The 19,678-nt window shown below is 38.1% G+C and overlaps 1 protein-coding gene across 1 annotated transcript in view; it reads left to right on the top strand.

Moving 5' to 3' along the window:
- LOC126175401 (glutaredoxin-3) overlaps window positions 1-18,946 on the top strand; it is a 37,758-nt gene extending 18,812 nt beyond the window's left edge. The window contains exons 2-7 of the mRNA XM_049922193.1: window positions 484-586; window positions 1,114-1,275; window positions 1,820-2,086; window positions 7,972-8,075; window positions 16,658-16,768; window positions 18,346-18,946. Of these exons, the coding sequence (XP_049778150.1) occupies window positions 484-586; window positions 1,114-1,275; window positions 1,820-2,086; window positions 7,972-8,075; window positions 16,658-16,768; window positions 18,346-18,523 (925 nt within the window). The 3' untranslated portion in view covers window positions 18,524-18,946. The remainder of the gene's footprint in view (window positions 1-483; window positions 587-1,113; window positions 1,276-1,819; window positions 2,087-7,971; window positions 8,076-16,657; window positions 16,769-18,345) is intronic.
- The last annotated feature ends 732 nt before the right edge of the window (window positions 18,947-19,678 follow it).

Below are 19,678 nucleotides of genomic sequence, written 5' to 3'. Positions count from 1 at the left end.
TACTGATAGGCAAATGCAGCTGCAGGCAACAGCTAGTGTATACATTACGTAGGAGGTGCTGCTATCGGTATATGTTATAACAATGAAAACAGTCAGTCTTTGACAATATAACTGGATAGATAAAAGAAAATCTCCTTCACCAAGCAGCGTCAGAACACACACTGAATGTTATAATTAGGCAACCTTTTGGAGCTAGTGGCTCCTTCTGGCTGAAGAATGAGCCACTGGCTCTGAAAGCTTGCCTAATTATAACCTTTAATGTGTCTGTTCTGCCATCGCTTGGTGTGTAGAGTTTTTATCTGTCCAATTACATATATCAATGTATGTTGGCAGACAGTGTTAACAAAAATTCTACTTTTCGTTTAGCTATTGATATTTCCTATATGTATAAACTGTTTTAAATTCTGCTGTTTTGTGTGCACTAAAGTTAAATTATAAGGCAAGGCACTTGTGACTGTGTAATAATCCAATAATTCATTTCAGATCTAATAACCTGGTTGTGGTTCACTTTTATGCCAATTGGGCCACGCAGTGTGAAACAATGAATGAGGTGCTTGAAGAGCTAGCAAAGCAGCCAGAGTTAAATGTAAGTTAATATAATATAGCCTTACTTTTAAGATGGGCACTAAACTCTGTCAGTCATGTGAGTAGCCTTTGAAAAAAAACCTAGGTATTAATATTCTGCACTCACTGTGATTGGTTTTCATGGGTACAATGTTTCATTAAAAACACAGTAAAATTAATGCTTCTCTGCGAAATATATGTTAAATGCTTCATTCAGGTTGGCAAAACATTGATTTCTTTTTCATCATGTTTTCATATTTACAAAAACAGAATTTTCATTGTATGTGTATCTGGTATCCACCTATAAATACACTAGATCTTGGTGTTACCTGTTGAATTCTTTTTATATTTTAAATACTCAAGACTTTCAGGCTAGCAATGTTTTTTTGAAAAAGTTGTTTACTGTAAAATGTGTGATATTATCTTTGTGACAGTATATGTTATCTCCCATACCTGTTATAGAGAATTAGTAAATGAAATAAAATTTTTGATTCATTTTTATTTTATTCAAAATTTTCAGTGTATTGTTTAATGATTGTGACTTCCCAGGGAGTAAAATTTGCTAAATGCCCTGCTGAAGATGTTCCAGAAGTTTCAATGAAATATGATGTATCATCTGTACCAACATGCCTGCTGCTAAATGGAGACATTTTACTTGATCGAGTTGATGGAGCCAAAGCTGCAGAATTGACAAAGAAAGTGAACCAATTGGTTTGTACCATTACACTTAAATGCTTGTTGAGCTGCTACTGGAATCTGATGATTATGCTTTGGCACCAAATAATATCATAGATAACATTTGTTTGTGATTATTTTGTCTGAAAATTGCAAAATGTGATACAAACTACGTATTAAAATTTATTTTATTTATCTATTGCATGTTCCGGTGACCCACATTGTGAAAATATCGCAGGATATGCAATGTGTCAGTTTTAAAAGATTGTTGTGATTAAATTGTGTGAAAGTATGTCAGTAGTGCTAATCAGTGTCAAATTAAATTAGCTACAGAAATGTCGTTATGGCAGAGTACACCCAAAAAGTCTCAGCAATTTATCAGTAATTCAATGTAAACAATATTTTCCTTTTGAAAATCTGGGACCGAACTCTTGGGGTACAGGGTGTGAAGTAACAGAAGGTTTGGAATTTATGTAAAAGTCATGTTCGGTGATTAAAAAAAAAAAGTCAACCAACATTTTTGTTGGTAAAAGTACAATTTTGTCAGATTAAAAATTAAGGAAAATGCTGATTTTTCCAGGTTTCGAGTCAGCCATTGTTGCCACCAAAAGTTGAAGAACAAAGCTCTAAAGAAGAACTCAATACAAGGTTGAGGAAGCTGATAACAGCTGCACCAGTAATGCTTTTCATGAAAGGAACACCAGAAGAACCAAGATGTGGCTTTAGTAAAACGATAGTAGGCATTTTGGACAAACATAATGCCAAATACAAGTCTTTTAATATACTTGCAGATGAGGAAGTAAGGCAGGGTCTAAAAACATTTTCAAATTGGCCCACCTACCCACAGGTAAACCATTAGTAGATATGTATATTTTCAGAACCATGTAAGAAGTATTGTATATTAAGTAGCAGTCCCTCAAGTATGAGGTGGTATCCAAAAGTTTCTGAGATGTATTAGTTAAACTTAAGTCGTATAAAGATCTTATTTGGTACCATCACACTCAGAGTGGTTCCCATGGGAATAATACACCAATCATAATATTTTGCCACCTTTGGAATTCATCCTGTAGGCCTATGTTTGTAACAATCTTCAGTACCACCGGTGATTCTGCTTCAGCCACCTATATCAAATCTCTGCCCCTTCAGCTTGATTTCCATTTTGGGGAAGAGTAGAATTCACATGTAGCTAAGTATAGTGAGTACAATGGATAGAGAACAAGTCTCGTGTTTGCAGAAAGAATTTTCATTCTGCAGTACAGTGTGCCAACGGCTTTGAAACTTCCTGGCAGATTAAAACTGTGTGTTTGACCATGATTTGAACCTGGGACCTTTGCCTTTGTGGGCAAGTGCTCTGCTGACTAAATAGACAAGCATGATTTGTGACCCATCTTCGCTTCCACCAGTAACTCATCTCCTACCTTCCAAATACTTGCTGGTAAAAAGTGAAGGTCCCAGTTTTGATTCCTGGCCTGGTGTGCAGTTTCCAACTGTCATCCTGCTTTTAGTAAGAAATTCCTGAATAACTTAGCCCATTTGCAGTTGTGCATTGTGTTGGTGGAGTACCCAGTCATTCCTACAACACTTCCGTGAACTTTCTCCTCGAGCCCTCCTTCAAACACTTCAGAACATCGTGATAGAACTTTTTGTTCTTGTCTGGCAAGAAGGGGCAAACTTTTTATTAACAGTCCTGTTCACATCTTCTGTCTGAAAAATTCCTAGACTGATTTTGTTCCATTTATATAAGTGATGTAGCACAATAACTATGGTGGCAGATTGAACTAACAACCATAAACACCACAAGGGCATTTTACTGGCCAGTTGTGAGCAGACAGTGTTAAGTAATGCAGGTGTGGCTGTAATGTTGTTTTGTCACAAATTGCAGTGGAGCTATAAACCGGGCTAAAATTCCATGTTTTAATTGGCGAAATGGCTAAGGAGACATATGAGACCATTAAAAAGGTTACAGTGATAATTGTTGAAGTCGTGGAAGAATATTTGAATGGTTCAAACATTTTAATGAAGGACAGGTGGTGTTCACAGATAACAAGAAGTCAGGGTGCCCACCTCGATTTAATCAAACAGAAACATTGAAAATTCATGACCTTTTGAAAACTGAACATCATCTCTCATGCAGCGCTATCACTGAAGAACGTATCGACTTTAATCAATTGTGCAAGAATGTTTTGAAACAGAAAACTGTGCAGAGTTTGTTCTGCATACCTGAGACAATGATTCATGGATTCCAGCTGTGAAATGAAAAAAGGAGGCAGTTCTCTTTTGCAAAAGTCATCAGGGGTGATGATACTGAGGTTATCAGTCTACTACAAGATGACACAGTGCTGAATGGGTTTCCGATTGTTTGCCAAGACTGAAGAAGGCGCAGAAGGTAAAATCAAAAGTGAAGGTAATGCCCATGGCCGTTTTTGAGGCTCAAAGCATTATCCAGAGGTCCACTGGCACCACTGTAAATTCCCAGTTAGATTTGGACGTCACTGACTAATTGCGGAAGAGGATTGAGACTGCTCATCCAGAACAATGAAGCGGAGGTATCTCTTCTTCCTGCACAACAATGTGCCTGTTCACAAGGCTGCAGTTGTAGTGCAGTCTCTAGTGAAAGAAGTAGTGCCAGTTCTTAACTATTCTTCATATATGGTGCCAAGTAACCTTCTTTTTACTTCCAATAATAAAAATTCACATAACTCAACAATTTACAAAATAATCAATATTCAAGTCATTGTGATGCACGAGTTGAACAACATCCCAAAGGAAGGAATTTTCTAACAGTGTCGCATGGCTGTATGAACGTACTAGGACTTAATGTTACTCTTGACTTGCCAAGAATAGGATAACACTCCATTGCAATAATTGCTACTTAGTTTCATCAATTCTGACAACCTTTGAAAGTAAGTTTGGACTCACCTTAAATCAGTTGTTTTAAGTATCCTGCAGATTTCTATGTAATGTTGATTCTGATAATCTTGTAGCAGTTGTGGCACAAATCTGCTCATATTCAATTCTTCTTACAGAATTCATCCTCATGTGCCATAACTTACTTCCACAGTGTTTTAGAAGTTTTTAATGGTCTGTCTACAGTCCTGCAGAATCATATTCCTCACATACTGAACATTTTCTAGAATCATATCCCTCACTTACTGAACATTTTCTGGTGTGATGCCAGTTGACAGCCGGCTGGAACGGTTATCATCAGTCAATATTTGCCAGTTTTCAAAATGCTTGTATCAGTTGTACTGTATGTTTGTATGGTGCCTGATGAATTTCTCCAAAAGATTGTTTCAACATTTGGTGCACTTCCACAGTGATTACGGAGTTCAAACCAAAACTATATAAACTTGCTGCGTCTCAAGTTGTCCTTTGCAGAATCACAAATTAACGGAAATATGGCAGTGGAAATGTACTCACAAACAACTAACCAAACCACTCATCTAGTAGCTACTAGCCACACTTATTCAAGAAGAAAGTATGACAAGATACCTAGTAGGATTTTCATGTATTCACAATCATTTGTGAGCAAAATTCAAATTCTTGGAACTTTTGGACATCCCATTGTGTTAATAGTAAGACACCTCTAATGAACAGGAAACCTGTGTTGTGTGTAACTCCAGTGTGCTGCTGTGTGTAAGATCATTGAGTACTAAGCAAAAAAATGGACACCTTTTAGTCAACACAACTGGTGTAATTGTAGACTGTTGATGGAAGGACAGTTGTAACCCCCCCCCCCCCCCCCCCCACACACACAGACACACACACTGCTACAGTGTCCCAATTGTGCAGTCCGACTCTGTTGGCCTGCAGTGCAAAGCTGCATTCACACTGGATGTGCCGTGCACAGACGTATGGTGCAAAGCTGCACAGAATGGCACAGGCCAGGGCAGAACTGCAGAATGGAGCAGCATTTGTAGGTGCATTGCAATGTTCCAGTATCCCAATAAAAATTGAAAGCAAGAAACAGAAAAACAGAGCATGCATGAATGGTCCCTTTCGTTTGATGTATTGACAATGTGCTATGTATTGACACTGTGTGAAGTTGTTTGTTGTTGCACAGAATGTGTGTGTGTGTGTGTGTGTGTGTGTGTGTGTGTCAGCTGCTCAATCCCTTAGTTATGAGTTTTTACTTATACTCCTTCCATTACCTGTATTACACCAGGACTTCCAAGTGTAATATTAAGGATTTACAGCAAAGAACTTTTAATGAAATATTCTAGTTGTTGGTACTGCCAAAATTGCAATGGGATTGCAAGGATCCTAAGATATTTTATTTAAGAAAGCATTTTGCCATTTCAATTCCTGACTTTTATGTACAATATTATTACATTATGTACTAGTAATGATTGCACTAATATACACATAAAGCTTTCATTACTGCAAGTACACTTGCCAGGATAAGTGATACTTAATGTAATGTAGTATCCCTCTATCACCAGAGGTTTCATTCAGAGTAAAGATGTAACATTCAGTTCTTATGTTGTATTGCAGGTAAATTCTGTCTCTCCTTTAATTATTCTTGTGACCTCTCCAAAACTTTCATCTGTTGTTGGGACTTCCAAAAAGTACGAAAATCTTCTGCTGACATGGTAGCACTCAGTGTGTTGTCTTTGTCAGGAGTCAATGAGATAAGATGTATTTCCTGAAAGACCAAAATATGTAACAGTACCACCCATTTATGAAAATGGAAGGAAGAATGATACATCTAATTGTAGACTAATCTCCATCTTTCCCATGATTTCAGAAAGTCTTTAGGAGAAGCCTTATATCAGTATGTTGAACATCCTTTCTGATATTCTTTTACTGACAATGTAGTTAGCCTTCTGTAAAGCTTCTCTATGTAGAATACAATGCATGATCCCACAAACTCAGTTCTAGCAGAACTAAACAAGAGTTACCCTGTTGACATGTTCTGTCGTGTTAAGGGTTTCAATTGTAGAACCTAAAACTCACCTTGGAAAATTAAAAGGATATGCCATTAAAGGCAGTCTCCTTCATGGATGCAGTCAACCTTAGACAACAGAGGGCCACATTAATAATTGATATCACAAGAATAAAGTTCAGAGAATGGAAACATTAAATATGGTGTACCGCAATATTTTGTACTTAGCTTGCTCCTGGTCTTTTCCTACTTCAATGGTTGGTCCAAGACATTGGAGGATTCTTCAAAATGTATGCTGATTTCACAATAACCCAGAGATTAATGGAATAGGCTTACAAGTGGTTCACAGCAAACAACTCAACTCTTGATCGTACAATCAATCATTATTATACAGTTGCAACTCATGACTTGAAGATATCACATCTAGATAGCAATGGGCATGCACTGGATGAGGCTCCATTTGTGAAGTTCCGTTAAAAATGCACATTTGTCAATAAATACAGTCAAAGTAAAAAACAAATATGCCTTTAAAAATATTCTTTCTTAAATATACTGTGCAATAACCTGGGAGATCAGTTTTGTGACTGTGCACTTAATTCTTTTCTATTGGAGGCATATGTCAATGACATGAACATTTTGTGCCAAGTAGTGTTGTCTTATAGGGTGAAATTCTCACCTACTTAAATTGGCATGCATAAGGACATGCATAAGTGTGAAAAATATTCTCTTGTTAGATTTACACAGTTCCACATAAAAACCATGTATGACTTTGCGCACACTTAGAAGTTACCACTACTCCACACCACACAAGCTTGGATACCTCCCCATCCAAAGCAGATCTTTCTGGTTGTTCAAGGTGTGATAATGAAAACACATCTGCTGCCATTTTGCATGCTTTAACAGAACTTTTTCTATAAGAGAACTAGTGTTCATTGATCTACAGTCCAGTATTCATAGTGGCATCCCCACTTCATTTCCTCTCTCCGGTTGGGAGTGGTACTGGTTGCCTTGCATACACATGACCTTTTAAAGCCTTATGCATTTAGTTTTATTAGCTTTTGCTGCGGCTGGCATAGGTGCTGATCATAATTTGAATGTGATCATGGTTGTATCTAAGTTTTAAAGTGCATCACAGAAAATATTGGTCATCACTGCATGTTGCAGCCCTAGTCTAAGCCTATTTGGTAGAATACCTAAGGTTAACAATGGTTCTCACACTCAGTGAACAACACAAGGAAGAACATTCGATCATCTGAACATCATTACTTGAGTATGACTTCTCTGCAGTGTGGAAGTGGCTCATCTTTGAAGTTTTGAGTGGTGACCAATGGCTTGATACCGTTCAGTCTAATTGGCTGTATTAGCTACCATTTTTCTCTCAGCATCTTACTCTTCATTTTTAAGTTTTCTCCTCTTTACTAATGTCACTAACAGACTGCAGTATTGCTGGTATATGCAGTTCTAATGTGGCACCGAAATACTAAACATACGTGTCCATTGCTTTGATATCTTCAAGTTTACCATTTTTCTGTGAGGTATAGAAACTGTTCGTTAATATTATTGTCAATTGAAATTACTATTAAGGTATTCTAGTATCTTCCAAATATTATTGAATGCAATTGTCTGGTAGTAATTGTGATTCATACACTGGAGCAGGAGTCATGGTTTCTTGGCTTCAGAGATTTACAAGTTATAGGCACAATGGAAGTGAAGCTTTTTTATAAGTATTCTATAACAAATACATACAATTGAAATTACTTTATCAAATATCAGTAATTTATTTCCTGGAAGCATTTTTATGCCATTGAAATTAGTCTGCAAATAACCAAATTGTGTAATGGTTCCAGCTGTACATCAATGGTGAACTTATTGGTGGCCTAGACATAATCAAAGAAATGGAAGAAAGTGGAGAGCTAGCTGGTTTGTTACCAAAGAAAGTTGATGCGAATAGGTAAGTGGCAAAATATACTAAATAGCTTGCCTGTACTTATTTCAGGAGGCAAAATATCAGTACTGCCAATAGGTACATATAAAAATACCTGGTCTGTCTTAGCTTTTGGAATCAGTAGTTCATTCTTCTAGGAGGAGAGAGGGGTAGGTAGGGGAAGGTTAAAGAAGAAGGGCAAGCCACTCAGACCCCATTATGAGAGGGACCATCCTATCCTTAAGAGGTGGCTCCCTCTCATGCTGGGGTCGGAGTGACCAGCCCTTCCTTTTTAACCTTCCCTGGCTGATCCCTCTCTCCTCTGCGAAGAAGAAACTATTAGTTCCAAAAGCTAGGATAGCATCACGTTTTGTATCTGCTTATCAGCATTACTGACATTTTTGCCTCCTGGCCATAAATTCTGTTTCATAATTGTATAGTTTTCTGGAGGATAATTTTATTTTTGATGTAAAATAGACTTGTCTCCTGCTTGATAGTGAGAGAGCATCCTATCCAATGTTGGCCTGCTACCTGGACACACAACATATGCAGTGCAAATTGCAGAATTCTGACACTTGCATGTTTGTGCTCATATATGTTTTGTTAATAATAGTAATTGTTGAACATCAACAAAAGCAAAATGAGGATGATGGAATGTAGTAGAGTTAAGTCGGGTGATGCTGAGGGAATTAGATTAGGAAATGAGACACTTAAAGTAGTAAAGGAGTTTTGCTATTTGGGGAGCAAAATAACTGATGATGGTCGAAGTAGAGAGGATATAAAATGTAGACTGGCAATGGCAAGGAAAGCGTTTCTGAAGAAGAGAAATTTGTTAACATCGAGTATAGATTTAAGTGTCAGGAAGTCGTTTCTGAAAGTATTTGTATGGAGTGTAGCCATGTATGGAAGTGAAACATGGACAATAAATAGTTTGGACAAGAAGAGAATTGAAGCTTTTGAAATGTGGTGCTACAGAAGAATGTTGAAGATTAGGTGGGTAGATCACGTAACTAATGAGGAGGTATTGAACAGAATTGGGGAGAAGAGAAATTTGTGGCACAACTTGACTAGAAGAAGGGATCGGTTGGTAGGGCATATTCTGAGGCATCAAGGGATCACCAATTTAGTATTGGAGGGCAGTGTAGAGGGTAAAAATCGTAGAGGGAGACCAAGAGATGAATACACTAAGCAGGAGATGAAGGGGCTTGCACAGGATAGATTAGCATGGAGAGCTGAATCAAACCAGTCTCAGGACTGAAGACGACGACAACAACAACAACAACAACAACAACAACAACAATAATAATAATAGTAAACAACACACTGTTACATTTTTATACAACAGTTATTACTAAGATCTATTGCAGAGCTTCTGATTGATTTGTATTTCGGCATTTATGCATGTCTCTTGGAACCACTAACAAGTGGCACTTCAAACATTCTCGTTATTCCTTTTTTTTCTGTTTTTCCTAAAATACGTATAATAAATTTAGGGAATACCAGGACATATACCTCAAGGATTATGCATATTAACAGCAAAAGTCTGAAATCTGTGAGCACACAAACAGATAGCAATTCGAGCAACACCTGTAACAAAAATTATTTTTAGTGTCTCACTGGGTGAATTTGTTCATTCCATGCAGTTTTTCATCTCTTTGACACCTGTCACTGACTTAAGTATCAGTACAATTATACAAAGTATTTTTCACTTCCTTTCTTTCCCTCAACCTTGGGCAGAACTCGTGGAACACACTACATTCACTGTTTTGGATTCTAAAATGGAGAAATAGTGAAGCACAACAGCAATGAACAGCTGCCATGCTTTAATCTCAACAGTGTTTGTCAAAATACTTTGTGTCACAAGAGATCAAAGAGATAGTCTCTAAGTTATTTGTTAATGAGAAACTTAGCAGATGATATGATAATGTGGAACTGCAAAGTAACACATAGCTACCACCCTATTTGTTACTAGTACCTCAGCACAGGAACTTAAATGTATGATTGGATTTACCTGATTTTGGTTCGTGGGATATAATCTATAGTCTGATCACAATCACTTGTTGCTTGACACTTCACACTTTGTAGCAGGTTTCCTCCAACCTGAGCGCTCAGCTGTTCACTGTTGTCAAAATACCAGAATAATTTGTTAGTTTACTTGCGATTCTGCGCCCAGCTTTCTTTCTTGACATGTTTGGAATTTTGTATCCTGATTCCTGGGCCTGCCCCTTTTATTTTGCATTTCACTAGACATGTTAACACACGCAATGATGCTAATGAAATACGCACTTTTCGTACACAACACTAACCAAACACTACTCAATCCTTTTGCACAAGATGTGATTTGCCGTCATATACACAAATATTATCATCACAGGGATCAGCTTAGATTAGATAAGCTTCATATAAGATGCCAAACTTTTTGAAGGTGGCACATCAGCATTGTGACTGCTATGGAAAATCATAACTGTATCAGTGTAAAGTGTAATTCAGAATAGTAGTGTAGCTCAATGGTTAAGATAAATTTTTGTCTTCTAGAAGGTCCTGGGTTCAAATCTCATCACATGCTTTGAAATTTATTTCTAACCTTATCAGAATTACTTTGATTATTGTTTTTATTCAGTAAACTGATGTATATAAAATGTTTAATGGAAAATCTCATATAAAGATGTGAAACAAATACTAACAAAGAGATAGAGGGGCTGGCCAGTACTTACCTCAGCTCAGTACAGCCGATAGATACACAAAAAACAGAACCGAAAATTTACGTTCTTAGCTTTCGGAACAAATGTTCCTTCATCAGGGAGGAGAGAGGGGAAAGAAAGGGAAGAAGGGAAAGTGGAGTCAGTTACTCACAATCCAGGTTACAAAGCAACAGGGAAAGGAAAACAGGGAGTGACTGCTGATCTCTAACTGACAAAAGTCTTTCCTGAACTATCATGACGTTGCTATCCAAGTCGCTAACCTTGAAGCTGATATTGAACTGGGCCATCACCAGTTGATCGTGTCACTTATGTCCTCTTCTCATAGGGGCCGCTGCTGTCACGTAGGGAGGTCCAGTCAGCGTGTGACTGGCTGATCTCACAGCCTTCTCTGCTTCTTTGTTCCCAACTGGTGTACTGGCATTTTATTGGATGAAACAAGGATTGCAATGGCTTGCGATCTGTTACTAAGTAGAATTTTCTGCCATACGAATAGTGGTGGAATTTGGTGACACAATACACAATAGCCAATGCTTCTTTCTCTATTTGCGAATAGTTACACTGTGCTTTGGAAAACGCTTTTGATGCGAAAGAAGTCTTTATCACCAACTCTGAATAAGCACTGCACCGATTCCATAAAAGGAAGCGTCAACTTGCAATACAACTGGTTTGTCAGGATCGAAGTGAACCAAGCATCGATCACTGAGCAATTCATCTGTAAGTTTTTGAAAAGCTTCTTGGCACTCATGTGTCCAAACAAAGGGAACATTCTTGCAATGCAAGTGACGCAGTGGAGTTGCGATTTGTGCAGCACTCAGTATGAAGCGAATATAATAGTTCATTTTCCCTAAGACTCACTGCAATTCCATGACATTGTGAGGAACTGGCAGGTCACATATGGCTAACAAATGTGACTGAAGAGAATGTACACCTTGACTGTTTATCGCATGACCAAGATACTGCAACTCAGTTTTTAAAAAGTCACACTTGTCCAGTCAATACTTTAGTCCTGCGTCGGATACACACGAAACAAAGCATGCAAATTTGCAGTGTGTTCTTCAGGTGTACAACCTGCTATGACAATATCGTCCAAATAGATTGAACAGTTGGTACTTGAGCAGTCGGCTGTTCCAAATACCATTGGAAAATGGCGGGTGCGGAAGTACTGCCAAAAGGCAGATGCAAATGTTTAAACAAGTGCAAATGGGCGTTCACAACACACACTTTTTGAGATTCTTCGTCTAGTGGTATTTGAAGATATGCGTCATACAAATCAATTTTTGAAAAGTAGCGACTAGCCCATAATCCGTCCATGAGATCCTCTGGGCATGGCAAGGGATAAGTATCAATCACAGTTTGTGGGTTGACTGTAGATGCAGAAGCGAATGAGGCCTGTAGATTTGGGGAGCAAAACCAGTGGACTTGCCCATCGACTAGCTTGTATGGGTGCAATAGCTCCATTATCTTGCAATTCTTTAAGTTCAGCAGCCACTTTGTCCCGTAATGCAGTGAGTATAGTTCTGGCCTGGCAAAATTTCAGCTGAGCATTGTCTTTCATAGTAATATATGCAACAAAATTGTTAGCTTTGCCTAAACCTTCAGAGAAGAGTTCAGGGGGTTCTTTCAGCAAGCTAGCTACACTGTCTTTGGCTTGAATGCAGTCACTGATAACACACTGTCCTGAATTGAATTTTAAAGCCAAACGAATCAAGGCCAAATATGTTCTCACAATCACGTGATTGTAGCACAGTGAAAGTTACAGTTCACGTATGCAAGCGCTACATGGCAGGCAAGGTACATTTTCCGAGAATGGGAATGTCTTGTCCATTTTAAGCCGCCCAGGTGCGTGCTAGTTTTAGACAGGCGGGGGGGAGTCTAGTAGTTCATACGTGCTACGATTCAGCAATGTAACAGAGGCACCCATGTCCAACTGAAATTTCTCACGTTTTCCACTAATACACAAATGAACAAAAAGTATGTTGGACTGGCATAGCACTGAAGAAACTGTTTGCTTGCTAGTTTTTCTAATGTCTGCAGCAGGTTTTGAATAAACTGCATTGATTACACGGGCCTCGTGACTAGATTTTTAGGAGTGGGCAGAATTCTTATGTTCGTCCCATTGCAAACATACAGATTGTATGTGACCTTTCTTGCCACTATCGTAACACTGTGCTTGTCGGAACAGGCGATATTGGTGTTTGTGCCATGAATAGCACCAAGGGCATGACTTAATTCTGTTCACCTGTTTAGAGAACTGTTTATGTGGCTTGGCACATGCGTGTGTTGGTGCTTACTGGTTCGGTTGTGAGCAAATTGTTGGCTGCTCAAGTGTATCAGCCACTGTGGCACCTGAATCATACTATCTAGAATTTGCACTATGTGATGAAATGATGAATCTGACTGTTTCAAAATCTGTTCTCTAAGTTTGATATCAGTAACATTGTACACGATCGCATCACGCCAACAAAACATCTGAATATAAAGCACCACAAGCACATTTGAATTTGCATTTCCTTATCATACCCTGCAAATATGTTACCCACTCACAGTAAGTTTGTTCTGACCTTTTCTTGCAATCATAGAATGGGTACCTAGCAACCACCACATTCACTTGTTGGCCATAATAATTAGTTAGAGAATCTACAACCTGATCATAGGAAAGTCACTTGGAGTGACATTGGGGAACAATTTCTGAATGAGGCAAAAGACTGCCCTTCCTACGTTGACAAAAAAAGTAATGTAGTTTCACAGTGCCTGATACTTTGTGAGCAATAGTGTGGGCTTCATACATTTGCAACTACTTGAGTCATTCCTCTTCTTTTTCGTTAAACTGGTGAAAAGGAGATGTAAGTGTGGCACTTGGAGCTACAGTTGTTGCATGCACTGTGTTCGGTCCTTGGCTTGCGAGTAACTGCTGTGCCATGTTTAGAAGGGTTGCAGTCTGCTGCATCTGAAACTGAAACATCTGTGTTAGCTGCGTTTCATCTGTTGCTTGCAACTGAGGCGTCTGAGCAGGGGGCGAGGTAGGTGGGTTGCTCATTTTGGAATAGACAAATGCAATAAATAGACAATGGAAGCAATAAAAATAAGCACACAAGCAAAAAAAAAAAAAAATTCTACAATGCCCACTTGAAAACACTGAATAGAAAAAACACTGAGCCACCATTAAAATGTGTAAACACAACCCTGCAAAGCAAAGTCAAGGAAGAATTAAGGCGCCAGCAAAACACAAAAGCCCACAACAAACAAAACTATATTAGCCAGGCTCTGGGTGTCACTATGGGATTTGTTCACCTCGTCACCAAAGTTTTTGTGTCTAGGAAGCCTTCATACACGGTTCACTAGACAATCAAACAAGTCATATTAATGATTTTTATTACAATAAGAAAAGATAAAATACTTAACTTTGACAATTACACAGATGAGTTGCAAGCAAATGGCGACATATGAAATAAGCAATCTTTGCGTGACTGCTGATCTCTGACAAGTCTTTCCTGAACTGCTATCAAAGTGCCTATCGTGATGCTGCTATCCAAGTCGCTAATCTTGAAGCTGCTGTTGAACTGGGCTGTCACCAGTCAGTCGCGGCACTTACGTCCTCTTCACATAGGGGCCACTGCTGTCGCATTGTCATCCTGAGGTCCAGTCAGTGTGCAGTTGGTTGATTTCTTCTCGCAGCCTCTCTGCTTTGTCATTCTCGACTGGCGTGCCGGTGCTTGGCTTCACGTAGTAACAGTTATGAGTTGTATCATTCATTGACCTTGAAAGAGATGAATTTAGAAAACGCATACAGTAGAAGTGGGCAAAGGCTCCCACTTTGCATGTCTAAGAGTTAAAAAGCTTTGTCAGCTACATTTGGCAAACATGTTATTGATGTGAATATAAACACTCAAATTTTATGTACAAAACTATGCAAAAACCTTTCATCTACAGTTTGTTAAATTTATACTTTTCTGGTATAGAGTCTTAATCACTATATTAACAAAAGTAAGCCTGCTGTGGCTGTGTGTGCTGCCAGAACTTTGCAAGCGAGTGGTAACCCTCCGTGCCCCATGCGTGAAGGTGATTTTGTTTTGGAACTGCAGGGATTAATTATGAAGATATGTTTGTCTAAAGAGGGCATTTGTTCGTAACGACGTAATGAATGTAAGTGCGGTTTGTCTGTGCCACACCGCTATAACTCCGCCACACACTCCTGCAGACTCATTAGGGTTATGTGATATGGTAACCTTCCATCCCCTATCTATGAAGAAGGTGTGGTTTGAAGATGTGGATGTCAACTTAAGGCGTTACACCAATGGACTCCATATGAGAAGATAGTGAAATAGCTTTGGAATCGAGTGTTGAAGTGCCTGGGGACTAGTCAGAATGTTCCAATGATCTATCTAGAATATTCAAAAATGTTACAGAATCTTTCAGTAGATTCAAGAATGTTCTAGATCTTGGAGGTAACCTGGAATTAATGGTAGGTGCGTTACTTACACATTCTGGAATTTTTGGCAAACCCTTCCACTTATTCAAAAATGTGCTCTAGCAGATTCATTGATTTCATGTTGGAAGAAATCATTTCTTTGGTCTCTAGTAAGGAAAGTACAATTAAGAGCAAATATGAGAGTTCAACTTTCCAATGATGAAGCAGTGAAACATTTTGGCAATAAACTCATACAAATTAGTGAAGGCACTCGCCCAGTTGATTTTGTAACTTGGCCAAATTGAACTTATAAATAATTGATGTAACATTGTCAGTAGCTCCAATAAATTAGTGGATAAAGTTAGTCGGTTGGTTATTTGGAAAACCCATTTCATCAGTAAGAAGTCGAGTAGTTGATGCTATTAATTCATAAATCAAAACAAGAAATGGTCGTGAACAGTTATCAAACAGAGTAATTGAAGCAAACACAATATCAGGAGAAGATAAAGGAAAAACAGCATTTATTCAGAGGATTCAACTTGCATCTACCTAGCTGCCATTTCAAGTCAGGACTGCAGTATCCAGTAAGATTAGCATTTAGTGTCACTATAAATGAGGTGTTATTAATATAGAATAATCATACATCATGGCCAATTAAAAGTATGTAGCTTGGTCTAGGGATGGGAAACTCAAAGAATTTATGCATCCACTCTTCAAATAACAAGGTGACAAATGTAGTTCACAACAAGTATTGTGGTGAGTTAATTAAGTATGGAATATAGTGAAACCAAAGAAATATTTTCATTCCCTAAATTGTGTCTAGCTGTATTAAAATGTTATGAATTAGTATAGTTTTATAATTTCTGACTTCACCACCTACCACCAGTCACTGGTTTTTGCATTAGGTGCTACCCTGGATTCCTCTGTGTACTGGTGTGGTTGTGCAGTGATAGATGATGTGTTTCTGGAGATAAGATTGTTGGAAGTGGTTGCTATCATATTGTGGTGGTCACCAGGAATCTTTTGTTCCTTTCATATCAGCATATATATTTTAAGGGAAAAAGTTAGAGATTTATCTTGGTTGTTGAGCCTTAGTGAATACCTTTGAATGTTAATGAATGTTTTTGAATGTTCTAAAATATTCTCGAATGTTCTAGATTCAGTATGTTCTTGAAAGCTCCTGATTTTTTAAATGTTTTGAAATGTTCCCGGAGATCTGTAAAGAAGTGATTGACAGAGTAGTTTATTTCAAATTAGGTTATTGTTGAACATCTTAATGGATTTAAAAGTGCTGGAGTGTGTTTTTGAGCATTCAAGAGTCTTTTTAGCGTGGCATTCTAATGTTTTTTACAGTTTTTTGACTGTTCATTTTTTCTGTGTTTTTGAGTGATCTGGAGTGTTTGCAGAAAACAAATGAAAATAAAAACCATGTGAACCAGGTGTTTGCAACTGATTATAATAAAATATAGTAGTCTTCTAAATGATGCCTTTATTTACAGGTTAAAACAGTTGATCACACGAAGCCCCTGCATGGTGTTTATGAAAGGTGATCGATTCGTGCCACAGTGTGGTTTTAGCAAACAACTGGTTGATATCCTCTCAGAGATAGGGTAAGCTCTGTCCTCATACTGTGTGTGTGTGTGTGTGTGTGTGTGTGTGTGTCAAATTTCACTTGTATTTACTTGAAGTACTATTAAAATGCCCACTTTGTAGGTATTGTTATTTCTAACAATTTTCCTTCCTTTTAAAGTTGTTCTGTGTAATTATCAGTTGTGCCCAAACAAAAAGTAAGCGAAATCAAACGGTATTCCTTTACTAACATCCATTAGCAATCCCCCTTGTTAGTTTTGAATGTTTTGCCTGAATTGTAACTTTATGGCACCTTAGCTTCCACCTCACCAAGAGATGGAAAGCCACGTGGAATAATTCCATACATGACAGGGTAAGGAAAGTAGCTGAACTGGGAATCATTCTGGTGAAATGGGTCACAAATAGGGAAAGCCACAGATGTAAGTGACTTTCAAAGGGCAGATTGTTATTGTGTTGTGCCTGGGAACAGGCATCTCAAAAATGGTGAAGCTGATTGACTGTTCACAGTCTACAGTTGTGAGCATCTACGGAAATTATTTGAAGAATGCTGAAACCACAAGTAGGCTAGTTGGGGAAGTCCATGCTTCATTATCGAATGTGTAAGTCAGATGCATGCCCACTTTGTAAGATGAGGTATCTTCAAGACTGGATTGTGGAACAATGGAAACCTATTGCCTAATATGATGAATCATGTTTCTTTCGTTACACCAAGTGAAAGGCTGTTTCTGGATCTGCTCTTGGCTGCACTGTCATAATGGCTGTTCAAAAATGTACTGTACCAAACACATTATTATGCTGTTGGGACATTCCATGAGGTTAGTGGTAGTGATTGAAGACAGCATGACAGCAGGGGACTGCCTGCATCCCTTCATGCTCGATACCTTTTTGACAGCAATTACATCTTCCAACAGGGTAACTGTCACAAGACCCGAATCATACTACATTGGCATGAGGATTATAGTAGTGAACTCATGTTCATTTCTTGGCCACCAAATTTGATTGATTTGAAATTGATGGAGCACATGTGGATTCTATAGGGCACCAGCTCAGTGTGCACTAATACTGGCTCATAATTTGTGAGAACTATGTGTAGACCTCTGGTGTCCCATACCTAGAGAAATCTACCAAGAGCATGTTGAATCCATGCCATGCTAAACTGCCACTGGCATGTGTTCAAAATGTGGACTAACACATCATTAAGCAGGTGGTCATAATGTTTTGGCTCATCATTTTATGTATGGGGGAGAGGGCAATCTGTCCAGTTCAGTCCAAACTGTGCAGAATCATTATTCTATAATTAAGTGTATTGAAACATTTGCATGTATCTATCACATAGCAAGAAAGTTAAAATAAACTATCAGATAAGTCATGTAAAATACTTTGTACACTTTTGCAAGCAAATGCATCAGTGAGACATGTACCTACAATTACATCTTCCTGTTGTTTCGGTGAATGTTATTTGCAGTTAAAATACATACTGCATCATTACAAAATAATGTTGATTTGTTGTGCCATGCCAAAACTAATAATAGGAAGTTGTTTTATTTTCACTAGATGATTTCTGAAATAACATGAACATCTTCTCGTTTTGTTTCAGAATTGATTACGATACCTATGATATCTTAAAGGATGAAGATGTTCGCCAGGGTTTAAAGGAATTCTCCAAATGGCCAACGTATCCCCAGGTGTATGTGAAAGGAGAACTTATAGGTGGTCTGGACATAATAAAAGAACTGAAAGCAAATGGTGAACTAGAAGCCACATTAAAGTGCTAGGAACAGTTCTTTGCTGTATCTTTTATTGAATTTGTCATCAATTATACAGCCAAAAGATGAGTGTGTGTTGTGCATTATAGCAGCTGTGACTTTTAAATTTAATTTCCATATTAGGTTCTTTCAAGAGCAACACTGTTGAGATCCTATTCATATCCACCGAGCATCAGGTAGAAGAAAATGATTAAAAGCTAAAGATGAAGCTGAACCCTACTGTAAGAGTGATTAAATTATCATGCTATGAAGACTTCAATGTGCTGCTTGTGAGACTGTGCAAACCCTGTCTGCTGAATTTTCCAGTGACTAAAACATATGTACAAATCTCAAAAAGAGTGGTTAACTTCACTAGTCCCATACTATCACCTGTGCAAGTTCATACTTTAAGTGTGTTTTGTGGAATGAATAAAGTGCACCCAATTAACTGAACAGGTGTGTTACTGCTTCACTGTGACAAGCTCCATAACCCTAAAGCTCTAATCAGTTTACCAACTCAAACAACTTAAATAATGCTCACTGAACTCTTTATTTGGATGAATTCAGGAGTACAATGGTTCAAACCCACATCCGGCCATCTTGATTTAGGTTTTCTGTGGTTTCCCTAAATCACTTTCGGCAAATGTCAGAATGGTTCCTTTGAAAGGGCACAGCCAACTTCCTTCCCGATGGGACCGATGACCTTGCTGTTTGGTCTCCTCCCCCAAATCAACCAACCATCTTTATTTGGAACAGGGTTCGAATTCCCATCCAGAATTCCTGGTATATGTTTTCTGTGCTTCCTTAACCCTTTAGTGGCCAAATTATTTCCATAAGTTATAGACTTTTTATGAACATTGTATTGCGCTAAGGAACCATTCATAAAATCATAGTTTAAATCTTAAAAGTGAGAGTTTAGCCTAAGAGTATAAAAAAATTAGTGGGAACTATTCTTCCCACCGACCTCTGGAGTAACTTCTCTTGCTAATTTAAAAAAAAATGTATATCCTTTTTTTTAGTACAAAAAGCATGTTAAACATTACATTTATATTAGTATTTGTTCATATTGTCCTTAGAGTTCACTAAGGTGATGTACTATGGAACTTAGAGAAGCATGGCGCTACACACAAAGGTACCCGACAGTTGCTGCACATTAGTTTTGTTCTTTTCTTTGTTCTTGGTGCT

This window comes from Schistocerca cancellata, chromosome 3 (genome assembly GCF_023864275.1).
Source record: "Schistocerca cancellata isolate TAMUIC-IGC-003103 chromosome 3, iqSchCanc2.1, whole genome shotgun sequence".
Lineage (NCBI taxonomy): Eukaryota > Metazoa > Arthropoda > Insecta > Orthoptera > Acrididae > Schistocerca > Schistocerca cancellata.
Note: the sequence above shows the minus strand (reverse complement) of the source record. Positions and strands in the feature narration are given on the sequence as shown.